This window comes from Aureobasidium namibiae (assembly GCF_000721765.1).
Source record: "Aureobasidium namibiae CBS 147.97 unplaced genomic scaffold scaffold_5, whole genome shotgun sequence".
Taxonomy (NCBI): domain Eukaryota; kingdom Fungi; phylum Ascomycota; class Dothideomycetes; order Dothideales; family Saccotheciaceae; genus Aureobasidium; species Aureobasidium namibiae.
Window position 1 is genome coordinate 697,461 of NW_013581204.1, and position 20,772 is coordinate 718,232.

General features: G+C 51.2%; 11 protein-coding genes across 11 annotated transcripts; 6 read left to right on the top strand and 5 right to left on the bottom strand.

The window, feature by feature from the left end:
* Positions 1 to 113: 113 nt before the first annotated feature.
* On the bottom strand, positions 114 to 1,062 carry M436DRAFT_42879 (DUF292-domain-containing protein; the record flags this gene model as incomplete). Its single annotated transcript, XM_013573587.1, has 2 exons — positions 114 to 965; positions 1,039 to 1,062. The coding sequence occupies 2 exons, from the start codon at positions 1,060 to 1,062 to the stop codon at positions 114 to 116; spliced, it is 876 nt and encodes a 291-aa protein (XP_013429041.1).
* A 974-nt stretch (positions 1,063 to 2,036) lies between these two features.
* Positions 2,037 to 2,483, bottom strand: M436DRAFT_33947 (uncharacterized protein; the record flags this gene model as incomplete). The annotated part of the gene is made up of 1 exon (XM_013573417.1): positions 2,037 to 2,483. A coding segment is annotated over one exon (447 nt), but the record flags the coding sequence as incomplete, so codon positions are not given.
* Positions 2,484 to 3,318: 835 nt separating this feature from the next.
* M436DRAFT_62358 (uncharacterized protein) lies at positions 3,319 to 4,229 on the top strand (the record flags this gene model as incomplete). The annotated part of the gene is made up of 2 exons (XM_013573716.1): positions 3,319 to 4,185; positions 4,224 to 4,229. 2 exons carry the CDS (start codon positions 3,319 to 3,321, stop codon positions 4,227 to 4,229), a joined length of 873 nt encoding a protein of 290 aa, XP_013429170.1.
* Positions 4,230 to 4,638: 409 nt separating this feature from the next.
* M436DRAFT_17905 (uncharacterized protein) lies at positions 4,639 to 5,963 on the bottom strand (the record flags this gene model as incomplete). The annotated part of the gene is made up of 3 exons (XM_013573395.1): positions 4,639 to 5,046; positions 5,097 to 5,590; positions 5,648 to 5,963. Coding segments are annotated over 3 exons (1,218 nt in total), but the record flags the coding sequence as incomplete, so codon positions are not given.
* An 873-nt stretch (positions 5,964 to 6,836) lies between these two features.
* On the top strand, positions 6,837 to 7,841 carry M436DRAFT_42093 (kinase-like protein; the record flags this gene model as incomplete). Its single annotated transcript, XM_013573425.1, has 2 exons — positions 6,837 to 7,598; positions 7,650 to 7,841. Coding segments are annotated over 2 exons (954 nt in total), but the record flags the coding sequence as incomplete, so codon positions are not given.
* Positions 7,842 to 8,608: 767 nt separating this feature from the next.
* M436DRAFT_42588 (Mo25-like protein) lies at positions 8,609 to 9,900 on the top strand (the record flags this gene model as incomplete). Its single annotated transcript, XM_013573533.1, has 4 exons — positions 8,609 to 8,716; positions 8,768 to 8,828; positions 8,892 to 9,361; positions 9,412 to 9,900. The coding sequence occupies 4 exons, from the start codon at positions 8,609 to 8,611 to the stop codon at positions 9,898 to 9,900; spliced, it is 1,128 nt and encodes a 375-aa protein (XP_013428987.1).
* Positions 9,901 to 10,710: 810 nt separating this feature from the next.
* M436DRAFT_71421 (uncharacterized protein) lies at positions 10,711 to 13,924 on the top strand (the record flags this gene model as incomplete). Its single annotated transcript, XM_013573790.1, has 3 exons — positions 10,711 to 10,770; positions 10,824 to 13,770; positions 13,824 to 13,924. 3 exons carry the CDS (start codon positions 10,711 to 10,713, stop codon positions 13,922 to 13,924), a joined length of 3,108 nt encoding a protein of 1,035 aa, XP_013429244.1.
* Positions 13,925 to 14,047: 123 nt separating this feature from the next.
* M436DRAFT_71422 (diphthine synthase-like protein) lies at positions 14,048 to 14,958 on the bottom strand (the record flags this gene model as incomplete). The annotated part of the gene is made up of 2 exons (XM_013573791.1): positions 14,048 to 14,767; positions 14,824 to 14,958. 2 exons carry the CDS (start codon positions 14,956 to 14,958, stop codon positions 14,048 to 14,050), a joined length of 855 nt encoding a protein of 284 aa, XP_013429245.1.
* Positions 14,959 to 15,261: 303 nt separating this feature from the next.
* On the top strand, positions 15,262 to 16,254 carry M436DRAFT_71423 (TFIID-18kDa-domain-containing protein; the record flags this gene model as incomplete). The annotated part of the gene is made up of 1 exon (XM_013573792.1): positions 15,262 to 16,254. One exon carries the CDS (start codon positions 15,262 to 15,264, stop codon positions 16,252 to 16,254), a length of 993 nt encoding a protein of 330 aa, XP_013429246.1.
* Positions 16,255 to 17,583: 1,329 nt separating this feature from the next.
* M436DRAFT_26981 (uncharacterized protein) lies at positions 17,584 to 18,300 on the top strand (the record flags this gene model as incomplete). The annotated part of the gene is made up of 2 exons (XM_013573408.1): positions 17,584 to 17,676; positions 17,731 to 18,300. Coding segments are annotated over 2 exons (663 nt in total), but the record flags the coding sequence as incomplete, so codon positions are not given.
* A 1,150-nt stretch (positions 18,301 to 19,450) lies between these two features.
* Positions 19,451 to 20,479, bottom strand: M436DRAFT_62365 (uncharacterized protein; the record flags this gene model as incomplete). The annotated part of the gene is made up of 1 exon (XM_013573717.1): positions 19,451 to 20,479. One exon carries the CDS (start codon positions 20,477 to 20,479, stop codon positions 19,451 to 19,453), a length of 1,029 nt encoding a protein of 342 aa, XP_013429171.1.
* Between the last annotated feature and the right edge of the window lie 293 nt (positions 20,480 to 20,772).

A 20,772-nucleotide genomic window follows, 5' to 3' on the forward strand; every position in this document is an offset into this window, starting at 1 on the left:
GCACTACGAACAGATCAGGTGTGGAGTATCGACAGGCGGGTAACAGTATTAGTGATATAGGTCTCGAATCTATTGAACCCCCCGACACTATCAACTGAAAAGCATGAGAGTCTCTATCGTTTCAGCTGAGCAAATCGTGCTGCCAGCTCGTTCACATCAGGGATCTTGCCTCCAGGACCCGTCGTGTCTGGCTTGTTCGCCTTGACCATCTTGGCTGAGGGTTTGAGATCTGGCGGTCCTGGTAACTTGATACGCGGAGAGACGTTGTCGGTTGACGGACTCGGGGGAACCACACTGACAGGACTCTTCATTCCCAGGTTCCGTGGTGGAGTAGCAGCGACTAGTGGCTCTGTACCTTCCGGCGCTTCCAAAGCAGGCACCTTTTGTCCTCCACTAGGGTTGTCATCGTCCTCATCATGGTCGTCCTGGTTGGCAGCGGCTTCCCTAGCGGCCAGACGACCCTTGGGCCAATCGATATTGTAGGCATCCGCGATGGTCGACAGATACGCCTCTACCAACTCGGGTTTCGGCGGTTCGACCCTCAAACGATCCGCCACTCTCTTCGCAACCTTATCATCTCTATTTTCCGTCGCTTCCAACACAAACTCCTTGCCAAACTTCTCGGCCAACAGCGCCCTCACATTATGCAACTCCTTGACATCGGTTCTCGGAGCCGCAAAAATGATACTCTTGACGGCTTCTTCCAAGCCTGCATCGCATTCTTTTGCTTCGAGCAGGCCGGCGCGCGCAAGCAAAAGTTCGCAGTACAGTTCGAGGATCTCGAGGAGTTCGGTGGTGAGGTCGCTGCGGATGATGTTTTCGACGCGGATGCGCGCGGATTCGTCTTTGCCTTGTTCGAGCAGCTGGGCCATGGCGCGGCGTTGCTGTTTGGCGATTGCCGTGTCCTTTTGCTGGACCATGCGTAGGCGTGAGATGGACAGCTTGAGCTGGACTTTGAGCTTGTTCTGTGCGGGAGCGCGTTCATGGTTAGTTGGTGCTTGTGTGTCGTGTGGTTTGGGTGATGCGGATATTTCATACGACCAAAGTTGAAGCTGGCGCCATGATGAAGAGGTGTCTCGGCTCAAGCGAGTGGTTGGTTGGTTGTAATGTAAGGATACTCGGGTCGCAGTGGTATGCATCCCGCGAGCCGCTCTGACGTCTGCGGGGTTCCCTCGCTCTCACCTTGCTTTTCCGGGGTACTCGACGCTCATGGCTTCGACTCGATATCCTAGCAATCTGGACTTGTATGTGTGATATCAGATGTCTTGTGGAATACTGCCTTTTTATGTATATAATTTTATGTATATAAAAATTCGTCCAATCCGATCCTGCTTTGTTTGCTGCTGAAATACGCCGTTTGATAGTCCTGCTCGCTAAAGAGACATTGCCAACTGATTGGTCTTGTGTAGTTGTCCAAGTCTTTGCCCAGTGGTATATAAATGTGTTAACTCCGGCACTGAGGGGCCCATCCCTTCAATCAAGGAAACTGTTCTCACGTATCGCATCTTTTCGGTACACAATTCAAACTCTGGGTGATGAAGTGATAGATGGCACTGGTGGCACAGGTGGTGGTGCGGAGCCCGAGTCACTGCGCGCTGTTTCGCGTAGACTCTTGGAGCTAGCATCGCAGTCAGTTTAGCTCGTCACTATCCGATACATGTCATCTCTCACCTCTTCTTGCTGCGCAAACTCGACATGCTCTTCTGCCTCACCATGCTGAACATCTTGCGTAGACCTTTCTTCTCGCGTGGTGACTCGAGACTGGGACTCGCTGTAGGTGCTGTCGTGACCGTAGGGGTGCGCTGTGTGAGTGTCAGTCTGTCTGTTGGCTTTGATTCGCCGAGTCTGAAACATACTTCGCTGCTATTCCTGCTGTGTCTACTACGCCTTGAACTCGTCGTGTCGCTATAATTGGTATAACTAGTCTCGGGTGTTGCTCCGTTGTGAGTGCCATCCTTGAACGACAGTGGTTGAGTTTGTGCCGCAGGCCGTACGGGTAGCTCGACTGGGACTGTTGTATTTGCCGCATACGCTTCTTCCTCCTCCTCTTCATCTTCGACACCGGTGTCTGTACGGTCCTCGTCTCCACAGACGACAACGAACCAGCCGACCTTCTCGTCCGGCGCAAGCTTGTCTCTCAACTCCATGAGTGCGTTCCATTGCTCGTCACCTAGGCCTTTACCCCTAACGTCGTCCACGTCAATGCCTAGTTTGACTTGTTCGCAGATGTCGGCAACGTATGCGTAGGGTTGTGAACTGGCAGCTGGGGATTCATCGGTAGGATCGAATTGCTCTACAAAGCGGAGGTTGGGCAGGTTTGCTAACGTCTGCGGCCATAGTTCTGCAAGGTTCTCGAGTAACGTCTCGGTCGTCGCAGTTGCTATGATCCATTCCGCAGCTGCGTCGTCAAGGTTTTGGAGAATGATGTGGATGCGAATGAGAGGCCGCGGCCAGCGGAAGCCGTGTATTAGATATGTGGGCATGACGTGCGATGGACGCGTCGGGCAGCGCTCGAGCCGTGACTAGATACAGCTGCGGCGATTTCGAAGCGGCACGATATATGAGGTTGACTTGAGACGTCGAGGATGGTGCGGGGAGTGGAGGCACGAGCGATTGAAGTGTTGGAAATTTCGTCTGTCCTGTCCTCTTGCTCTTGAGAAGGACAAGGGCAAAAAGTATGCGAGATTACAAAGTGTCCGAGCCCCCTGCCCTTTAGCGGATCGCTTGCTGGACAGAGCCCAGCAGAGTGTCTTGGGTGAACACTGGGTAAAGAGAAATGGCTGGGGCGGGCGCTCGAAGGAAGGTACAATGTGGAATGCGCGTCTTCCTTCTTTGTGACCGTTGGCAATTGGCGCGTCGAGTCGTTGATGGTTAGCTTGAGAGCTGGCAGATCGCCGGATCCTCTGGACACAACACAAACGACGAGGCACAGCAGAGGTCAGAGGACACGAGACGGCTAGAGACAGTCAAGAGCAAGAGGAAAAACACACGACAGTCGCACCAAGTAGCACCGCGGCGCAACGAGGCAGATGCAGGCTCCGCTCATGCAGCTCGTTTGGTTTTATTAGCATCCAGTTCACTGGCTTGCGTTCTCGCGAGTCATCCTGCGCTTCTCGACCCGACGCCCGCAACCGTGTGCTCCACCGCCCGCACGGAACAGGACGCGCTCGTCTCTCATTCGTCGCTCGCAACTTGATACCGTTTGATCCCACACGTCAAGCCACAAAAAGTGCAGGGTGCTTCCTTTTTGACACAACGGCCATTGACAAGGCGTTTTGACTTGCGTCAACCTGCCGAACTCCCACTACCAACAACGCCATGGTCCTCCACCTCTTAGGCAAAAAGTCCTGGAACGTCTACAACAAAGACAATATCGACCGCGTGCGTAAAGATGAAGCAGACCAGCAAGCCAGAGAGGAAGAAGATGAACGCCGTATGCAAGAACAAGATGCTGTCCATCGTATAGCAGTCTTGCGAGGTGAAGTTCCTCCACCAACAAAAGCCCCATCGCCTTCACCAGCACAAACCGGGAGTGCTCGCCAGTCTCGTCATGGTGCCGATGGTCGAGATCGCAAACGACGCCGTTTGAGAGGCGAAGATGATACCGATAGGGACATGCGCATTGCCAGAGAAGATGCTGCTGCTGGAGCTGCCGTCCGTGAAAAGCTAAGCCTCGGCGAAAGGGACAGGCAAGACGGCCATGTGTCCGTGACAGATCATGCTGGTCACATCCAACTCTTCGCAGCGCCGAACGAACGTGCTCTGTTGAAGAACTCACGCAACGCCGAAGCAGAGGCTGAGAAGGCAAAGAAGGCACATGAGATCGAAGATCAGTATACCATGCGATTCTCGAATGCGGCAGGCTTCAAACAGTCAGTCTCTTCAGCGCCATGGTACGCTTCGTCGAGCAAACCGGATTTCGAGACCCAGATACCGAGTAAGGACGTCTGGGGAAATGAAGACTCAAGTCGTAGGGACAGGGAACAAACAAGGCTGATTTCAAACGATCCAATGGCGTTCATGCGAAAAGCACAATCCCAGCTCAGGCAGTCCGAGACGGACAAGGAGAAGTGGAAGGTGCAGAAGGAACGAGAATTGAGAGAGCTAGATCGAGCCGAGAAGGAAGAACTACGGAGGCGGAGAGAGCGTCGGCACAAACGTGAGCACAGAGAAAGAAGTCAAAGTGTTGGTAGTCTCGAAGGCTTCTCACTTGATGCAACCAGAGATGATAATCGCAAACAAGCAGAAGGTGTCAGCCGTCATCGCAGAACAGACTCGGACAGACGACGTAAGAGCCGAAGTCGAGACGGAGATTACAAACATAGCTCTTCACGCCACTTGTCACACCGATCACATCGCGGCGATCGAGAAGCCCGTTAGTAAGCTGATGCAGGATAGCAAATGAAATGAATACATAACCAGGGCTGTCTGTGTCAAGGCCTCGTACTATCTACAATACCACGAAACATTCTACTTCCTACGACTTGAGCTTCCCCCGCTCGGGGCCTCGGCATCAGACTCGTGGTCGTATGAGGGCACTGCTGTGGGATTAGCCTCGGTCATATGCTCGGTGGTGCTGATTCTATCCCGTCTCTTAAATGTGTCTTCGTCCTCCACGTCGTCACTATCTCGGTGGCGCTCTTCATCATCGTCGTCAGTAGGCACTGCTTGGAATCCTTCTCTATCTGACTCCTTGCCCTTGATGAAGCCATCAATGATGTAGTACTGAAGGCCGTTCATGGCCACGGGGAAGATGAACATGACGAATGCGATCTGGAGAGCCTCGTTGCCCTCGGTCCAGCGTAGAGCCCAGTCTCCGACCCATGGAAGCCAAGGGAGCATCGCAAAGAGCAAGAAGACAAACAATTTCATGCCGAAAAGTCCGATAAAGTAGATGACAGATTGCTTGAGCCACCAAGTCGCACGCGGTGGGTTGCCGTAGTAGCCAGACTTGATGGATTCGGGCGGGTTCGCAATGGGTGTTTTGGCGAAAAGACTGTGTAGAACACGTAACAATATGACCAGGACCGGGATACCAATAGTAGTCTGTGAAAGTGTCAGTAAAAGGTTGATCATGTCGATTGGGGGTCTCGTACATCAATAGCCAGGTTCAAGAGATAGAACGAACAAGGGTTCGGCATCTTGCCATCGTCGGCGGTAACAGCAGAAACACTTGCCGAGATGTCCTCGGATTTTGTGCTGGCCAGGTCGAATTTTCCCGATGAGAACATTGACATGGCCAGATTAGCAAGATGCAACAAGAAAGTACCAGCCACTTGTTTGGAGACGTCGAAGAACCAGATCTTGAGCGGACGTCTCGGACGCTCTCTCCAACGTTTGAAAACAAGGGAAAGCAGGGCAAGAGCACCCAGGGCAGCTTGCACGATCAAGGCGAACGGACCTAGAAGCTTACATTCGCCGTCTTGCTCTTCAGGCTTGTCCTTGGGGCCTTTCTCAGATCCAGTGTCGGACAGCGAGGGGAAGTCCTCTTGCGGGACTGGTGGAGGTGGTAGAAGTTCCTCTGGTCTAAGGGCAGGCTCTTCGACCTCAGCAGGTACACCAGATATTTGGATGAGCTCGGTTTCAAAGACTTGAAGAACTGTCAGTACTGCGAACGGCGGCTAGACGTTCATGCGAGAGAAGATACTTAGAGTGCTGTCCGGAGGGATGATTCCCATATCACTGTGTCCGTAAGCCAGCTCCGGAGGGATGACCAGCTTCCTCTTCTCGCCGACGCACATGTCCAATAAACCCTGATCCCATCCTTTTATCACTTGGCCAACGCCGAGCTTGAAGCTGAAAGGCACACCACGTTTGTATGATTCGTCGAACTTTGTGCCATCGGACTGCAGTTTGCCACGGTAGTGTACACTGATGTTATCTCCGGATTTGGTTGGGCGTTTGCACGTCTTGGGGTTGGCCGTCACGATTTCGAGTCCGTCAGCAGTGACGTTGGAACTGGGGCCGCTCAAGAGCCCATCGGTCGCGAGCGCAACTGGCGCAGAGATGAAGACGGCCGAGGCGATGAGTAGCGGGAGTTGAGTGATGCGCATCGCGTCGTTGTGGCTGTCGGCGGTCGTACGGCGAAGTCGTGAGTCGATACAGACGTGTGATGGCGAAAGAGGCTGCAAGAAGAATGCACGCCGTCTGTGCAGACAGTCGACTCGATTTGACCGAAACTGCGGTCTGATAGTCGATCAGAGTCTGCTTATCACAAGTTGTTCGAGGCGAGCAAAGGGGACGGTGTCAGATCGAGTGTCTCATGCTTCCGGCGGAGGTGCCGCCTGCTGCGGCTGCAAGCCGAACTCTCAACTCGCCGAATCGACATCATCATCCCCGCATGAACCTCCGTGCACAAAGACCCACTTGCTCTGTCCGAAACAACCACCACAAGCCTTTTTCGATAGACGATATGATATTGACTTTCTACATTCCTGCAATCCTTCAGCCATGCCTCCCAATTTGACCTTCTTGGAGAGATTCGAGACCATATCCAAAGTGCAAGTCACTCGTCTCGCCGCTAGACATCCGCCATTGTCAGAGCGTACGCCGCCTGTGCTGACCATTCCTTAGACAAGCCGCTTTCAGCCTCCACTCTGATCTCCCTTCCAGTGAGGCTCAGAACAAAGCGACCGAGATAGAGCAAACTTCTTTTGACGCCTCAAATCAGTTGGTAATCGGACAAATCATATTGCCCTCTCTAATCAATTGTTTTTTCTGATACTTCTCACGTCTAGCAAGATTACCAATCTCGTATTGATGCTGTGATTCGTGATTTGTCTTTAGACTCCCGTGTACAAGAGCAGGCAATTGAACCGGTGAGGGACGCTCTTGTGCTACCGACCGGTGGTGTTGCCATCGGTCGCTATACAAACGCAGTACATCATAGCGATGGTTTGTTCTCCGAAGTCTACAAAGCTGTAGCCCTACCCAACTGTGGTATCACTATGAAAACGCGCAACTACGAGACACTTCCATGTTTGGTGGCCCTCAAGGTCACAAACCCGTCTGCCACAGAACCACCTCATGATTCTGTTCGTGAAGTGCGACTACTGGAGCGAGCTCGTCACCAATTTGTCATAGAGCTCGCCGAAAGTTTCCAGCAGCCCGGCGGTCAACTCGTGTTGGCATTCCCATTCATGCCATATACTCTTGACAATCACCTCAGAACGGGTAGACTACAACTCCGAGACCAAAAGATCATCCTCTCACAGTTGATGCAAGGCCTTGAGTATATACACAGTTGTGGGATCATACATCGCGACATCAAACCATCCAACATCCTGCTCGGGAGTCCATCTGGCCCGGTCTACATATCTGACTTTGGCATTGCATGGTCCGCTGACGATCCCTCATCTGAGCCCGCAGAGGAGAAGATCATGGATGTGGGCACAACGAGCTATCGTCCTCCAGAACTCATGTTTGGTAACCAGCGGTACGATACGAGTCTGGATATGTGGGCAACAGGTTGTGTGGCTGCTCAGGTCGTAAGCCTGGGTTCCCAGACCTTGTTCGATTCAGGTGATCTTGGGAGCGACCTCGCATTGATCAAGAGCATCTTCTCGACGCTTGGTACCCCAAATCTTGATATCTGGCCTGTAAGCATAAGACCAAGATCACGAACGAATCTAGAAACTGACTTGACACAGGAAGCTAGAAGTCTGCCAGACTGGGGTAAGATGGCCTTTGTACAATACCCTCCAAGAGTATGGACAGATGTCTTGCCCAATGCTACACCAGACGCAATCGAGCTGGTCGAAGGACTGATCTCTTACGAAAGTGGTGACAGAATGCGAGCTGAAGAGGCAAGTCTTTCATATGTGGTTAGCAATTCCTACTAACTTTTGTTAGTGGCGGGAGCACAGCTTTTTCGACTAGAAGACTAGCTCTGACAGCCATCTTTTCCAAATCAAGATACAATCTCCTGATTTTGTAGACGGATGGTCGATATTGCATATCTTACAAGCAGTCTTGGTATCTAGCTCAGGGTACCATCGGTCCGATGCTCTCCTGTGCGATATTTCTGGTGATCGCAGAAGTAATCCCACTTGCTGTTAGGAGTGTGTGACTTTGTTCAAGGTCTGGAGGACGTCCGTGCAAGTTGTGGGTAGCCTGACCATAGTCTCTCCTGCTCGCCTGAGAGTCTGAGCTCTTTCTATGAATGGCAGTTCATTGTTGGAAGGATTGGCCGCGGATGAGTGGTTTGGTATCTGGTCCGCTTGTACTACTGATGAGTACATCAAAGCAATCACGCAGGTGAAAGAGTTTCTCGATAGCGGAAGCAATCCTACTCGATGATTGGCATCACATGAAATAAGAGTCGGCCTGACGTGCCAAGCGCAGCCGCCCCAGGTTCTCGGAATGACGGTGTTTAATGGAAAGTCAATCTCTCCATCGGTAAACACATGGGCGGTGACGACTTGTTTGCAATTCCTTTCACCATAGTCTTCCCTTGACTTTTCTTCTTGTCTTTTCTCTTTGCTCCAGCTAGTACTCTGCTAGATTATCTGTGGTAGATCGGTGTTGTGACCCACTCTCTGCAACAACCCCGCCCACAGCTCAAATCTACCAGACCAAACACCGCGCACACGACAAGGACGGCAACAACATGGCATTCTTGTTTGGCCGCGGCAAGGCCAGGTCCAACCAGGAGTTGACTCGGTCGACCAAAGATTTGATGCTGAAGCTAACCGCTGAGGACAAGCCTTCACAAAAGGTATCCGACCACTACGACCCAAGCGAACTGGACTGGGCTGACGACGGTCAGATCGAGGAAGAAGTCGCACGGAATCTTGGCCAGATGAAGGTTATCCTTCAAGGTACCCCCGGTTTGTATCATCAGCGGATAATAGCCAACAGACAAGGACAGAGCGACTAACAAGTGTGCGCAGAACTCGATGTCAGCCCCGACCAGGTCTTCCAGCTGGTCAACCTCCTCGTTACCGAAGACCTTTTACGAGTCCTCGCCGAAAACATCCATCGTCTACCATTCGAGTCCCGCAAAGATACACAGACTGTCATCTCGACAGTCCTGCGATACAAGCAACCCGGCGAAGAGCAGCCCATTGCCTTACAATATATCATCACTACCCGTCCTGAAGTCATCATTGCACTTTGCAATGGTTACGATCGTCGCGAGAGTGCTATGCCCTGCGGAGGAATTTTGAAAGAGGCTTTGAAACATGACGCTGTCACCGCCCTGATCCTCTACGACGAACCAAGCCTACACGGTCAGCCCCTGGATCTGGGTAGCATCGATACCGACCAACCTGCCTCGGGACAGGGTGTATTCTGGAAGTTTTTCGACTGGATTGACAAGAGCTTGTTTGAAGTTAGCACTGATGCTTTCGACACTTTCCGCGTAAGTCATCTGCATGTTTGGCATCATTGCCAGTAACTAAGTCTGGACAGCAAATTCTCGTACGGCACAAACCTATGGTCGCCAAGTTTATTGATACAAACTTCGACCTCTTCTTCGACAAGTACAACAACATCCTTATCAAGTCGGAAAGTTATGTCACCAAGCGCCAATCCATCAAGCTTCTTGGTGAAGTCCTGCTGGACCGTCAGTTCTACGAAATAATGACCCGTTTCGTCGAGTCCGGCGACAACCTCAAGCTCATCATGTGGCAGTTGAAAGATGATCGCAAGATGGTGCAATATGAAGCCTTCCACGTCTTCAAGATTTTCGCCGCAAACCCCAACAAATCACCCGACGTCAAGCGCCTATTGACCATGAACCGTCAACGCTTATTGGACTTTTTGCCGAACTTCTTAGCCGACCGTACGGAGGACGATCAGTTCTCGGATGAGAAGAGCTATCTCATCAAACAGATCAAGCTGTTGCCCCAAACACCTGGTCAGCAACCGAGAACAGCAACCCAGGAATCATCGAGATAGGACCTCGATACTGGACAGACTTCAAGTCGAGAAAGGGAGTTGGCAAGGAACATTGCGAACATGGAGTTCAGACGCAAGCTCGAAGCTGCCACCGCTAAGAGGCTGGCACGAAAAGAGGTTGCCAGATAAAAGTCTCCGCGAATGTGGAGTGAGAGGGAAAGCATCTCATACTGATGAAGGCTCGTAGAGGGCGTATAGTACGCGAGTTGATAGATTGCATTGCTATGGCGTAGGACAAGGTGGCATCTGGTGCTGGCGAGGAGTTGTTTTGGTCTTCTTTCTGTTATCGATTTGCTATCAGCGACGTCTGTCTTTTGTCTCTTACCGAGACAACATTGCATGAGAAGGATATTTATCACTTCCTCGATTGCTCCATCGGCTGTCTTCAAGAGTCGTGGCTTCTCCTAGAGCATACGAGATATTCTTGTTCTCAGCATTGTATCCTTCCCCCTACGAAAGATTATGACGTGTATAGCTGTGAATATGCAGAAATTTGTATCAGTTCATCACGTAAGCCTCTGTAATCACAGCAGTCAGGATAATCGGTGGTCGAACACTAATAATATTGGTCTTGAGATTGCATCCCCTTTGATAGAAAGCATCAAGATTGAGGCTCTCTGCGATAAACTTGATTACCGATCTGGAGATCGGCCCGATCTGCCGCTAGATCCACAAGCGGCAGTTCCAAGTGCAGATCATGGACGGCTACCGCTAGGCGACCCGTCGATGTCCTATATGTTTTTCAGGGCATCTGAACCAGTTCTTGTGTGAACAAAACAGAAGGACATGTCTGCCTGCAACCAGTGAGAGATGCCATCCGGAAGTGCTGGGCAAGTCTCGTCTTTGGGTCGTCATTTCAACCCTCGCAACGTGAGTTTACCAGTGCTTCCGCCGCCACGTGCTTACTGCTAACGACGAACAAGCTCAGAAATGCGACACTGATCTTACCACGGACTGGAGAACGCGTTAGACGCGCCTTCTCGTTGCCGACCTTGGGAGACGATGTCCGCGACGAAGCTGGCTCGCCACAAGAGCGCGAAGGCTTGTTAAGTACGGATGGCGACGTGCAATCACAGCCAGCTCATGAGCAAAACGCTACACTGAAACCTTTCTTCCGCTGGCGGGACAAATGTGTTGATTTCTGGGCTTCCAATCTGGGTCAAGGTATCTTCAAATGCTCGATAGCCTATCTTCTAGGATCCCTGGCTACGTTTCTTCCCTTCGTCTCGGTCTTCCTCGGAAAGCAGGATGGTAAACATGTCGTCGCGACTGTCACGGTGTACTTTCACCCTTTCAGAACAGTGGGCAGCATGATTGAAGCCGTAGGCATTGCTTTGATCGCCTTTGTATACGCGGCATTCGTGTCCTTCACCAGTATGGCTATAAGCATGGCTCTCGGCAAGCGCGATCTTTTGGTTCTTGGCCATGCCATCGTCCTAGTGGTTTTCTGTGCTGGAGGACTGGGCTTCATAGGCTGGCTCAAGCAGCGACTCGGTCATCCGACCGTCAACGTTGGGTGCAGTCTCGCCTCGTTGGCCATCATCACCATCCTGACCAAGGAGGGATCTATTCAAGCTGCTAAGTTTTCGGAAGACAAGGTATTCCAAGTCTTACGTATGGTTTTGCTCGGCATGGCAGCCACTACAGCAGTCAATCTACTAATCAAACCCCGATACGCCAAAAGAGAACTGCATCGCGACTTTGTCAAGACCACGGATTCACTGGGAGACAAGCTTACTGCCATCACAAGAGCATTCTTGACCGGTTCAGAAACGGAGATGCAGAGTGCTGCCTATAAGCAAGTCGACAAAGACTGCAAAGCCAATGAAACTTCTATGAAGAAGAATTTGATCGAAGCCAAATATGAACACTACGTACTGGGCAGAGAGAAGGAATACCGCATCGAGGTCAAGCTTGTGAAATGTCTCCAAGGGCTATCTCAGAGTATCGGTGGCCTCTACAGTGCAGCAAATACCCAGTTCGCGCTCATCAAGTCTTCACCCTACATTAATCGATCGGACTCGGCAATGGCATCCAAGTCATCCCTCTTTGGCACTTCGCAACTTGTGAGCGAACCGGTCGAGGTCGGAGGATCTTTGACACCAATCAGTGAGATTCCGGAATCGCCACCTGTTCAGCCGATTCCATTCAGTCCTGTGGCTTCAAGCTTCGTCAGCAACAATGGGGATCGTAGGCCTTCTTTGTCACCATCTGATATGTTTACGACTTTCATCACACAACTGGGGCCACCGATGAAGTCGCTTGCCTGGACTCTCAAGTCAATCTTGGACGAACTGCCGTTTCAACCAGGGACCGACGATGTAATTGCTGTTAATGTCAACTTTAGGTCAAGTCTGGCTCAGGCCATCGAGCTGTTCAACCATGCAAGAAAGGAAGCCTTGTCTACATTGTACCGCAACAAGGAGATCTCGAATGCCAAATCCCTGGAGCGTGTTGCTGATTTGGAAGAAGTCGCTGCTAGTTGTGGACACTATGCTGCAGCTATGATCGACTTTGCCGAGGATACGCTAAAATACCTCGAAATTCTGGAAGAGCTTAAAGAAGAAGTAGAGCAAGAGGATCGCAAACATTCTTGGAACTGGCTCGCCTTCTGGAAGAGGAATGGACAGGACAAGACGGCGGCTGCAGAAGCTGGTCTATTGCTAGTTCACGAAACCGACGAAGCATTGACGACCGATATTGTCAAACCGATTCTTCAAGCAGACAATTTTGCCAGAGCTGGACATAACGTCAAGGAACCGTTCAGCCATCAGATATACCGCATGTTCAAATTCATTCGCCGCGATGATATTCGTTTTGCGATCAAGGTTGGCGTAGGCGCAGCACTGTTTGCTCTACCATCGTTCATGGTCTGGTCAAGACCCTTTTATCAACACTGGCGCGGCGAGTGGGGTCTTGTTTCCTATATGGTTGTATGCTCCATGACGATCGGAGCCTCCAACACAACAGGCATTGAACGTTTCATTGGTACAGCCATGGGTGCCGTGCTCGCGATCCTCGCTTGGATCGTCTCGGACGACAGCCCTTGGCTTCTCGGTTTCTTCGGTTGGCTGATGTCACTTGGCTGTTTCTATATCATCCTAGCCCAGGGCAAAGGACCCATGGGACGCTTCATTCTGCTCACATACAATCTGTCCGCTCTGTACGCATACTCGCTATCTGCAAAAGACAACGACGATGACGACGATGAAGGCGGCATCAACCCTGAAATTTGGGAGATTGTACTCCACCGTTTCGTGGCGGTTGTCGCAGGTTGCCTCTGGGGCATCTTTGTGACCAGAGTAATCTGGCCCATCTCTGCCCGTCGCAAGCTCAAGAATGGCATCTGCTTGCTTTGGCTGCGCATGTCGTTGATCTGGCGCAGAGATCCATTGGCCATGTTCCTCCTTGGCGAGCCTGCATCAGCATATATGGACATTCGTGAAGAATCTGAATTACAGACATTCCTCGCACAACTGGAAGCACTTCGCAAAGCCGCAGCGTCCGAATTCGAGTTCCGAGCTCCTTTCCCCGACAAGGTGTTTGGTAAGATTCTGGAAAGGACAAAACGCATGTTGGACAATTTTCACGCCATGAACATGGTGATAGCCAAGGATCTCAAGGCCAGTCCTGGAGAAGCAGAGGTGCTTAGGTACACGAGAGCGGAGAGATTTGCCCTGTCGGCGAGAATCAGCCATTTGTTCTCTGTGCTGGCTAGTTCGGTCAAGCTGGAGTATCCGCTTAACGATGTGTTACCCAACATTGATCATACGAGGGATAGGCTGCTGGCGAAGATCTTCGAGTTTAGGAGGGACAGTGACAAGGCTTCTCTTGCTACCGAGGAGGACTATGAGCTGCTTTATGCTTATGGTAAGTCTGATCACCATTTCTTTCGTCGGAAAACATGCTGACATGAATGATAGCACTTGTTACTGGATCGCTAGCGCAGGAAATCATGGGTGTTAGTGCGGATCTGGAAGAATTGTTTGGAAAGTTGAACGAGGATAACCTGGCTCTGTACTAGTTTCCGGGAGAACACGAAGCCTGGACACGGTTCAAGGCCAAACATCAGTGTACATCGAGAAAGATTGAAACAAATTTTTATTCACAATGTACAGTAGCGTCTAGTCAGAGGATGGGAGTCAGGCTATGATTGGTGGTAGTCTCTAGCGAAGACTTGGTCAAAGACCTTCTTGTCGACGGCGTATTCGCGAACGTAGTCCTTCTCCATATCGTGCATGCGCTTGCCGATAAGGACCAGACTGTGTAGGGGCTTGCCCAAGTCAGCGTCAGCCAGCTGCTCCAGGGTTCCAGCAACGATTTCTTGATCGTCGGCACCGACACGAGCTACACCAACAGCCAATCTGTCTTTTGAGCAGATGCCCTCGCCCTTCTCTTGCTCGGTCTCGATCATCTGTTGTGCGCACTGGGCGACGGTCATGAAGCGCGGGGGCTCGTAGACAATTCTACCTCTAGCCAGAGATTCGAGGTTGGGCTCCTTGACCTTGATGTCGAGCAAGACCAAAGTGTGCAGACCCAGAGCAACGTTCTCCTTGACGCGGTCGTAGTAGCTGGCGGGCTTCCAGTTGTCTGTGAAGAAGACCATGGAGACGGTCTGACCGAAGTTGTAGAGCGAGAGGCCGGTGCAGCCAACGCCAGTCAGGATAGAGGCGTTGGGCAGGATGCGGGTCGGGATGTTCTTCTCACGAGCGCGGATGATGAAGTCGGTGTGGGTGGTAGCTGAGAAGGGATCGCCGACAACCAAAAAGGCAATGTCGACCTTGTCGGCGCCGTCGAGAATCTCGTCTGACGAGGATTCGACCATCTCACGGTCGGCGATGATTACTTGGCGGCCATAGTAAGCTTCCTACTGCGATTGCGATTAGTGGGAGTTTGGGCATGCGGCCATGAAAGATTGCGTACCAGGACTTCCTTCTCGACGAGCAGGACAGCGGTATAGGCTTCGAGGTAGACACGCTCGGCGCGCTTGATGATCTCGAGACCCTTGACCGAAACGTCCTTTTCGTCAGCGAGACCCAGTCCGATTGCGTAAAACATGATTGCTGTGTGTATATGAGGAAAGAACGACCGTGATGCGGATAAAAATCATGGAGAGTCCAGACGCTCTCTCTCCCCGCACTTGGCCTGTCCGCTCATCATCTTCGACTGTCCATCGTATCCATCCATGAACATCACACATCACTACCATGCGACATTGACAGCTTGCTGCTTGAGCGTCCGACATAACATCTTATCCGCCTTGCAGCCGACTACGCGCCATCTCTGCGCGACCACCTTGATCCCGCTCCAACCCATCCCTATACAGGCTTCAGGGCTTCAATCCACCCCTCCACTCTCAACATGGCCGACAAGGACAAAGCCGCCAAATATCGCACTGAGATCCAGCAGATGATGTTTGTCTCTGGAGAGACTGCTGAAGCCGCTCCTGAGACCACCACCCTCATCGAAGCCATTGTCCAACAACAAGTCGTCGAGATGCTCACACGCGCAACTGCTCTGGCCGCCCGTCGCGGTGTCCGCAGCATCAACACAGACGACCTCATCTTCCTGATCCGTCACGACCGCGCAAAAGTCTCTCGCCTACGCACCTTTCTTAGTTGGAAAGATGTTCGCAAATCTGCAAAGGACTCGGACGACAAGGGCGGCGGTGGTGCTGGCGGAGGTGACGACTTTGCCGATATTGATGTCGGCCCTGCCAATGACCCGACCTTGGCTACTGCTGGCCCCTCGGTCGGCACCAGAAACTCAAAGACCAAGAAAGCAAAAGTCGGTCTACCCTGGGATGTCTCGAGTTTCTATCAAGAGCAGGTCCCTGAGCGAGAGGACGAAGAAGACGAGGATGAAGAAGAGATGACGACTGCCACAATGACTCGTCTCAAGAACGCCGATGATCGCACCAAGAACATGACGCCTGAAGAATATCTACACTGGAGCGAATGTCGCCAAGCTTCATTTACCTTCCGCAAAGGCAAACGCTTCCGCGAATGGGCTGGCTTCGGTGTCGTGACCGACAGTAAGCCCAACGACGACATTGTTGATATCTTGGGTTTCTTGACTTTTGAGATTGTCCAGACCCTGACAGAAGAAGCCCTCAGAGTCAAGAATGCTGAAGACATACAACGAAGGGAAAGTGGCGGCGACGAGGACCAACAACGAAGAAAAAGAATCCGTCGAGAACCCGGCTTGTTCGATCCGCCAGAAGAGGCAAGAACTCCGGTAAACACAAAGCACATCACTGAGGCTTTCCGTCGTCTGCAAAGACCAGACGCAAAGAGTCGCTACATGAGCCACATTCCTGCTGGTATCAGGAGAACGCCCTTGAAACTCATTTGATTCCGCTACTTCCACACCCTCGTCAGCCACACACTCAACGCCATCTATCGACCTATCACGAATCTATACCTAATGTAATCAACACCTCGTGCTTTCTAGCAGAGATGCGCCAGGCTCGTGCGATTGTTGCTAAGCGCTTAGCTATCTTATCCTGTGTGTCTAGTCATGCTACGACTCAGAGCAAAATTGCGGCGAGTCTCTGATCTTCGAAAAGGCTACCGGCGGCTTAACGCATATATGATTACACCCTCGGTCCAAAGTGCCACATACTGTTCTAATGGTCTCTGTGTCAGATGGTAGTATGGGTCATCAGAGACATAAATCTGACAGTTGAAGAACCAGAGCGAAGATTGGCTGTCATCTTCGCATCTGGCTTGGTCGGACTCCACTTCCGCCACTCAAATCCTTCCAGCTTCCGCAAACGGTTTGTACATGTGGCATGTATTTGTGTATATCGAGCTCCCCATGAGCTATCGTGAAGCCGCTGGCTATTGCAGCGGCTATGTGTCGTATACCGTGTCGTATACGCTCGCTTCGGAGGCAAACAGAATTGGTTGCTACCTATTCATTCTGGTCTTGCCAACGTGTCGTGCCGCTAGACCATTATACGTATAAGGAACATGACCTCAACAGTCAGCTAGTGGCCTACTACCAATACAAAGGATCAGCCCTCTTGACTCGCACACTTCGCCTAAGTCTACGAGTACTGTTCGAATCTCGGGAGAGATAAGCGAATGCTCTCTTCCGGATTTAGTGCGAGATCGGCCGGTACCCGTTGCATTCAGATGGCTTTTGAGATTTGTGTAATTGGAGACATGAGGCATGCGAAGCCGGACCGTTGGATAGTCTTGACGAATCCACCACCCGACGTTTGACACCCAGTCTAACGACGCAGCTTGCTTGGAGACTGACGCCGGAAAGGCTGTCAACTTGGCATGCAGGCGAATCGGTCTGGCCTGCTCTTCTTCTTTTTGTTTATGTAGGAGAGCAGAGCCGCCTTTTGTGCCTGCTCTCCATGAGCTTGACTCGAACATGCCTTGTCGACGACATTTTACCCTCTTGACGAGTCAAAGGCCATGCACTCATATCACGATGCGACGAAGGATGCATTGCCTGGAGGTAATCTGCTCAAGGGCGTGATCATCAAAGTCACCATCATGTTTATGGCTCTCACAACCTTTTGCGTGTTCTTAAGGCTGGCTGGAAAATTGCGTACCGGCAAACGGAGGCTTGTTGTCGATGACTACTCGATGTTGACGGCGTGGGTATGTTGACCACTCATTACAGTGGAAAGAGGTTTCTGAGCTCACTTCATGCCTGCAGTTCTTCTATATTCTGCTTAGCTGCCTCGCGCTGAATGTTGCGTTGCTCGAACGTCACCATCCAATTCTTACACTACTGGTGGCCGACAAGCTATTACTAGTAGGTACCAACCATCTGCTACTCACGAGATAGGTCCACTGACCAATTGTTTAGTTACTCACACTCGGTGAAGTAGCATTCATGCTTTCAACTATATTCCTCAAGATCTCGCTCATGCTCTTCTACCGTCAATTCGTCTGGAAGCAATGGCAAAGGCGCGCCATCATTGTTGCTGGAGGTTGTTCGATCGTCCTCTCCCTCATCGCCCTCTTCTTGTCGCTCTTCCAATGCGGTACGCTCAAGCATATTGCACACCGACAAATCAATGGCCATTGTGTCCGGCGTGATAGATTCGTCCCTTTGCTCTATCTCCATGGAGCAACAGGTGCTCTTACCGATTGGGCCTTCGCGCTGCTGCCGGTCACCGTGCTCATCAAGTCATCACTCAAACCACATATCAAGCTTTCCGTTTGTGTTCTGCTTATCCTAGGCGTCACTGGGAGTGTCGCTGCCTGCTTCCGCACCGCTTATGTTTACGGCGTCTGGTTCGATCCTGCCTTTCTTGATCCCGCTACTCCTTCTACCTTTTACGAACACTCGGCTCCGGAAATTGTGCTGGCTCTTACAGAACTTGGCTTTGGAATATCGGCTGCTAGTCTGGCTTGCTTGCAACCACTGCTTCGACACTTTGTACACAAAATGCGCGACTGGATTCAGCTGTGGTTCTCGGAGGAGTCAAACAGTACTACCGGTGCCGTGAGATCGCATATGGGCTTGTTACCACAGATCGAATTACGAGATCGAAGACCTGCAGGAACAGACTCGAAACAAGTACAAGTCGAAGCGTGCGAGGCACCGCAACCGGCATTTCCACCACATCCAGCAGTCCGCAGATACGGTATTGCGGATGGGGGCAACGACGCCAACAGTGCAGGAGGAGTGCTCAATCTGCGCAAACGTTCGCAGGCTGGCTTTTCTGCGGCAGACTTAGGTGGTTGCGATTCAGAGTACTGTAAACCCGTCAAACAACGCAAACCTAGCATGGTCATAGGTGTGCTCCCAACTCTCGCAACAGAGATTGGTGCTGAAGAGAAAGATTTTGAGCGTATTGTGGTCGATACACCGACACAAGCTACGTTCAAAGCGGATGATGTTGAGCGAGTTCGGGGTTAAATTTGTTGACTGGCATATTGCATTGAGCGCGGTACAGGGAGCCTTTGGGCGTCACATTGGGTAGTTGGGTGCATTGCAGGGCGTTCCCTTTTTTCCGTTATGATAGACACGACCTTATTCATCTAAAGACTTAAAACGATAAATCACACGATATTTAATTGATGTACGATCAGGATCCGCGGAAGTGCCTGTTGGATGTGCGAAACAAGCTCATATGAGTCAGCCATACCTTCCTTCTTAGACAATGAGCACTAAAACAACCTCTGTAAATCTGGCGCTTTTCTCACAGCTTCACGCAGGCCAGACCAGGACCATTGAAATGCACAGTGCTCTCCACGCTACAGACGAGTGCAGAGAGAGCCGAGGATATCATGACTTTCTGGATGCTTCCTCTTCAAATGAGGCGACTGTGGATATTCAAAGCTACTCGTAACATGCCTTCTCACATAGAGACAGAGTTCGAGTGATGTCATCACTATAGATGTGCACGATACCTTGAGTAAACTGTGTAGTATCTATCGAGAAGCCACAAACTTCAGGCTCTCTTGGAAGTACTATGCATCTTCGCAGCTACACGTGTTACATGCTCGACAACAGGAAAGTCGACACCAGAGCAAGGTACGGTGAAAAGCTTTCAATTATTCTCACCACACCAGATCTACTACTCTCCATCTTCCTCCTCCTCGTCCTCCTCTCCGTCCTCGCCATCATCAGACCCATACTCGTCGTCCTCATCGATATCGAACTCAAACTCGCCATTGTCGTCGTCGTGAGCAACTTTGTCTTCTTCGTCGTCGCTGGCATCCGAGTCTATTTCGAGATCATCCTTGTCCTCTTCATCTTCGACCCTAGTTTTGGCCTTCTTCGAGAACCTCTCGAACAATGGATCTGGCGAATGCGCGCGTTTCTTCTTCTTTCCTTCCAACTTGGTCTTCTTGTCCTCATCGCTGTCTGCGGATGCTTCATCGTCTTTACTATCCCCCTTGACTGTAGAAGCTTGAGCCCCCGAGACTCCAGAGACGTGATAGACTTCAGTCGGGCTCTCAGCCTGCGTCGCTTTTTCCAGGACTTCTGCAGCACCACCACCTTTGCACAGTCCCCTGCAAAGTTTCCAGTCTCTGGAGCATTTGAAACAGAAGACTTGCGAGCAGGGTTTAGGGCTGGTAATCTGATTGCAGCCATCCTTTGCACGGCCAGCAACAAACCCGCATCTGGGGCACATGGCAGCACCTTCATGTCTGAGTGCATTCAACACTGCTTTGAGGTCTTCCTTTCTCGTTCTTCTGCATTGGCCCTCATGAGCCAATTTTCCACACTCGATACACACGCTTTTGTTGCAGGTCGGACACTCCAGCACTCTTCCTTCTGTGATATGGTCTGAGTGTGTCCATCTACAGCAATGAGGACATTTGACTTGGCTCCATTGCTCTTGCTTCTCAAACCATTTCGTATAGACGTTGGCAGGTATGTGCTTTTTGGCTTTTTCGAGTATGCTTCTGAGAGGAATTGGAGTAGGGTGATCGTGTCCGCACCAGTTTTGTGGCCAGTCTGACTTTCGAGGCGAAGAGGTTATGCCGTCGGAAATGCATTCGAAACACCAGGTGCATTGGTTACAGTCCCAGGTTAAGGTAGATTGGGTGGGCAGTGCGGATAGACAGATGACGCAATCTCTTGTATCCTCGGAGTCCATGGTGTGTTGTGGTGCGGTATATGTGTAGAGATATTGTCGTTTAGTGGAAGTCCTCAAGATCGATAGTGATATACAAGTGTGCAACTTCAAATTAGAGCATACAAGAAGGCTTTTTGCTATCGAAAAGAGATGTTGTGTTTTTGGACGAGTGTCTTTGCTGGAGAATCCTGTCTTTGAGTAATGGTGAATCATGGCGGCTCGTTTCCTTGAGAACCTTCAAAGACCCTCAAGGCTGGAGTCGAAGCACAAAGAAAATCATGGCCAAAGGAATGTCGAAGCGTTTTCGGTCTTAG